General features: G+C 36.7%; 1 protein-coding gene across 1 annotated transcript; it reads left to right on the top strand.

Moving 5' to 3' along the window:
• The first annotated feature begins 1,139 nt into the window (after positions 1–1,139).
• Positions 1,140–3,539, top strand: LOC102601870 (cactin). The gene has a single exon (XM_006338902.2). It carries the CDS (start codon positions 1,229–1,231, stop codon positions 3,263–3,265), a length of 2,037 nt encoding a protein of 678 aa, XP_006338964.1. The 5' UTR covers positions 1,140–1,228; the 3' UTR covers positions 3,266–3,539.
• The last annotated feature ends 1,748 nt before the right edge of the window (positions 3,540–5,287 follow it).

Here is a 5,287-nt window from a genome sequence, read left to right as displayed (position 1 = left end):
CTTACTGCGATTAAAAAAAGCCTCAAACAGAATTATTTGTAGATAAGCATTTGAATTTCTAAATTAATATTGCTGACTAAGGATGATAAAGAAGACTTACAACTCTATCGGTTAAGGAAAAAGACTCTTTAAATTCATATATGATATACAATCTACATATATGTGTTTCAGTCTCCTCTTAGACTTTAACTAAAAGATGCTTTAATCAAAACTACGACTATCAATCTTAAAAATGTAAGATGAAATTAGTTAAAAAGGAAAGAGAACAAAGGATAAATAAAAATAATAAATAAGTACAAAAAAAGAAATATAAAATCCGCATTTTAAATTGCATTCAGTACAAAGATTTTGCTTGCATTTTTGTATCATTATAATAGTTTTTTAATTTTAATTTTAAGTTATAGATATATTTTCAAATTATGTGAATTTAAATATAATTTTTAGAATTTATAGATAATGTTTTTTTTTAAGTTGAAATATATTTTCCTGGGATAAGTCAAGTTGAATTTATAGATAAAGTTTTTTGTAGAATGGTCGAGGTGTTGAATCAATCAGAATTAAGTGCTCTTTATTTCCACTTAAAATGCTCAAGATAATCATGTGAAGCAACTAAAGAAACTCCAAAAATAAATAATTTTTTTATCGACATGTAATTTATGGTTATTAATGAATCAAACTATGCTATACATATTTATAAATAAAAGTTGATTTATGTGTTAATATTTATTTTTCATGAAATGATTAACTATTCATGTTATTAGATTCCATCCGGAAGCAATTCAATTAATTATTTATATTTTTTTGAATTATTAGTCCATTTTTAAAGTAGTCTACAATGATCATTAAAATTAAGCTATATATTCTTATTCAGTTCTTCGATCATAAAATACAATACAATCAAAATATAAAATATTAGAAGATGATCTAATTATTATTGAGCATCCATTACCCATTTAATTCTAGATAGGTAATTCAAGTTAGATTTGATGCTCCTTACAACTTAAAATTTCATGATAAATTGTATCATATTTGATACACTAATTTAAATGATACAAGTGTATACTATATATTCGAGTATAAATATAACGTAATTATTTTCTTTAAAACTATCCGCGCATCGCGCGGGTACGTATACTAGTATATTTAAAAGAAGAAAGTAAAAATCCCCAAAACCTTAATTCATCTCAATCTGATTATAGGATATCTCATAGCTTATCCCGCCGCCGCAATGGGTTCCTCCGGCAACCGTAGCAATAAAGGAAAGACGGCGTCCAAGTCCGGCAGACGTCGCCGCCGATCTTCCGACGACACTGCATCAGACTCCGATTCAATGTCTCACACCGAGTCCGAATCCGATTCGGCTCCGCCGAGTAGCAGCCGCCGCCGTTCAAGCAGTAGCAGAAGCAAAAGTCGAGGTCATAGCAGCAGATCGAGAAATCATGATTATGCAGACGAAGAGAGTAGTGACGACGAGCGAAAGAAGAAAAAGAAGAAAATTACTGAAGAAGAAATTGCTTTGTATATGGCTAAAAAAGCACAGAAGAAGGCAGCGAAAGTAGCGAAGAAGTTGAAAACGCAGAATGTTTCTGGTTATTCAAACGATTCAAATCCATTTGGAGATTCGAATCTGAACGAAAATTTTGTCTGGCGGAAAAAAATTGAACGAGATGTTACTCGAGGTGTACCGCTCGATTCCTTCTCGATGAAGGCAGAGAAGCAGAGGCAGAAAGAAAGAATGGCTGAAATTGAAAAGGTGAAGAAAAGGAGAGAAGAAAGAGCAATTGAAAAAGCTCAACGAGAAGAAGAATTACAGATGCTAGCTAGAGAACGGGCCCGGGCTGAGTTCCAGGATTGGGAGAAGAAGGAAGAAGAGTTTCATTTCGATCAGAGCAAAGTCCGGACTGAAATTCGTCTTCGTCAAGGTCGTGTTAAGCCTATTGATGTTCTTATCAAGCAATTAGAACCTTCTGGAGATTTCGATGTGGAAATAGATGAGCCTTATGTGGTGTTCAAGGGTTTGGCTATTAAAGAGATGGAAGAACTTCAAGAGGATATAAAATTGCATATTGATTTGGATAGGGAAACACCACTGCATATACAGTATTGGGAATCCCTTTTGGTGGTTTGTAACTGGGAATTGGCTGAAGCTAGGAGAAGGGAAGCAATGGACAAAGCACGAGTACGCGGAGAGGAGTTACCACCTGAATTGCTTGCAGAAGAGAGGGGTTTGCATTCCAGCATTGAAACAGATGTGAAGTCTTTGTTACAAGGTAAAGGGTATGGTGAATTAGAAGCATTGCAGTCACAAATTGAATCACAAATGCGATCTGGTACTGCTAAAGTAGTGGAGTATTGGGAAGCTGTTCTTAAACGGCTTCAGATTTACAAGGCTAAGGCTTGTTTGAGGGAAATTCAAGCGAAAATGCTGCGCGAACATCTTGAGCATCTTGAGAAACCAGTGGAGAGCCGTGATGTAGAGGTGGAAGAGACATTGAGGACTGATGAGGAAGACACGGATCATGAACAAAATGATGTTCGAGCCATGTCTCCAGAACCAATCTTGAATGAGGTAGTTAAGGAGAAAGAGGAGGAGGAGGAGGAGGAGGAAGAAGAAGAAGACGATGAAGAGGCTGGTTCTTATTCGCCTGTGTTAATGCACGGGGATGATAAAGAAGAAGCAGTTGATCCTGAAGAGGACAGGGCAATACTCGAGAGGAAACGTATGGCTGTTTTGGAAGAGAGACGTGCCCAAGATAAGATTTTGCCACCAACTCCTGCGGAAGACAACTTTGAGAAGAAGGCTTTTAAAACTATGGGAGCAATGGAGGAAGGGGATGTAGTATTTGGCTCAAATGATGAAATTAATCTTGATTCACAGGTGTACTGGTGGCATGACAAGTATAGGCCAAGGAAGCCCAAGTATTTCAACCGTGTTCATACTGGTTATGAATGGAACAAGTATAATCAAACTCATTATGATCATGACAACCCACCTCCAAAGATTGTGCAGGGATACAAATTCAATATCTTCTATCCTGATCTTGTTGACAAAGCTAGAGCTCCAACTTATGTCATAGAGAAAGATGGAGATAGTGCTGATACTTGCATCATAAAATTCCATGCTGGCCCTCCTTATGAGGATATAGCTTTCCGAATTGTTAACAGAGAATGGGAGTACTCCCATAAAAAGGGGTTCAAGTGCATATTCGACCGAGGAATTCTGCATTTGTACTTTAACTTCAAGCGTCACAGATACCGTCGTTGATGGGTTTCCAGAAGCACACTGCTTGTTGCAAAGTTCAGTGCTTTGTTATCCATTTCTTGTTTATGTATTTGTTAGGCCAGCTTGTATGTGATGTTCATTCATGAACGAAGAATTTTGTCAACTTGCCATAAAGTGTGATACAAATCTGGAGTACTTCTGATTAATTTGTGCTAATTGCTGAACTGAAGTCACTGATGGCTGAAAACCTTTAAAGGTTAGACTTTTTAGTGTTCCTTGTATTCGTTTGCATAAGAGAGAATCTGTTTGTCCAATATCCAATTCTACCAATTAGCTTATCTTGTAGAGGTTAGCACTGAATGATTGTGTCATCGGGAGCCCCGGGTACCTGATTGGAAGGCTCCCTTTACAGAACCCCAACATATCTAGTATCCTTTCCTGAGTAACCACACTCATGCCTCCAAAATATGCAGAACTTTTCTCATGATTAGCAATTATTCCAGAAGTCATTGAGAACTCTTGGAAACATTGGTACAGTTTTTGATGTTATAACTGATATATATGTAGTATTCAAGTTGAACTGGAGTGAAAATCTTTGTTCAGTGGTTAATTTCGTATCTTATGCTGCTCCCTCTACTTTACTACTTTTTGATTGTGAAACAGTGTTACCCTTAATGTGTTATTTACCAATGTCTTCTCTGACCAAATGGGTGAGTGATGTTGGCTAACTATAATTATGTTTTTTTTTCCTGAATTGATGACGATAGCGTCTTTCCAGCTTGCTACGATTATAGGTTTTTGGGAATTGTAAGTTTCAATTATTTTCATTTGCTTGTATTGGGAGGAATTGTGAAATTTGAGGTTCCCACGGCTTAATTCTATGCGTAGTGCTTTTCATCTCATGCTTTCTCTTGAGGTCTGGGACGGAAGTTTGAGGAATAAGTTGATTTTCTTTATGAAGTTGAATTTGCTATGTTTTATAGGAGGTATGGTTGGACTTGGACAGAATAACATGATTGATATGCTTTAATAATATACAAACAGAACTCCTTTAACTATAATGTTTTTTTTTTTGGTGAAGTAATTAAGTTGCATTAGAAAGGCATCAAGAAGATGTAATGCTTACAACTAAAAACAAAGTTGCTTCAAACATGAAAATAACATGAAGCTAACTGTGCCAAAACCTGTAAAGCAGCCAAAAAGATAAACCCCCTTGAACCCTACTGTGCTAGAGTTAAGGAGCTAACAGAATCCAAAAAATTATCCATACTGTTTACAGGGGAGAGAAGGTGCCAATTATAAAGACTAACTAAACACCTAGTCTTAATGGTGCTTATGGGAGTTGATATTCCATCAAAACATCTGCAGTTTCTCTCTTCCTAAGGTTGTCTTGTGTTAAACATGCCTTATGTGTAGGGCTGTCCATGCTAAACAGATAGCTTTCTACTCACATTGGCCCTTTATAGGATTGAAGGTACCAATGAAGCCGAATCTGCAAAGTTGATTTGCTTTTTCCATTCTGTTTGTTTTGTGGATTTAAATAAGCTATGATTTGGTCTTCTCAACGTTGAGGACACCCTCCACGACCTTAACTACCATATAACAACATGCTTCATCCGTATGACTTCTTCCCAGTAAAGTGTACATCTTCAATGTGTTTGTTAATCAGATCTACCAGTTGCCCTTCCTCTGCCTTTTTCTTGAAAAAGACTCTAGGACAACCACCACCCTTCGATCCTCCGGCTCAGATAGCCTAAAATGTTTCTGTGCAAGATTTCTATTCTAAGATCACCATGCCCAAATTATTGATATCCACCTTTCCTGTCATTGTTGCGCTACACCATTAGGGAGCTAGATAACCAGGAGTGCCTCTTATTGTGCTCACAATATGGCTATGATTCCAGTCAATTAGCTTGAGAAGCCCAAACTCAGAGAGCTTAGTGTTGTACTGTAATTTGAGTTACACAAATGTGTAGTCTCTAAAAGGTCACATCTTTTATGAAATTTGAAATAAGGGAAAACAAGGACAATTTGAAACCCAACTTTGAGCAATATTATACTCCC

This window comes from Solanum tuberosum, unplaced genomic scaffold (assembly GCF_000226075.1).
Source record: "Solanum tuberosum cultivar DM 1-3 516 R44 unplaced genomic scaffold, SolTub_3.0 scf00008, whole genome shotgun sequence".
In the NCBI taxonomy this organism is placed as follows: Eukaryota; Viridiplantae; Streptophyta; class Magnoliopsida; order Solanales; family Solanaceae; genus Solanum; species Solanum tuberosum.
This window is presented reverse-complemented; position numbering and strand designations above follow the sequence as displayed.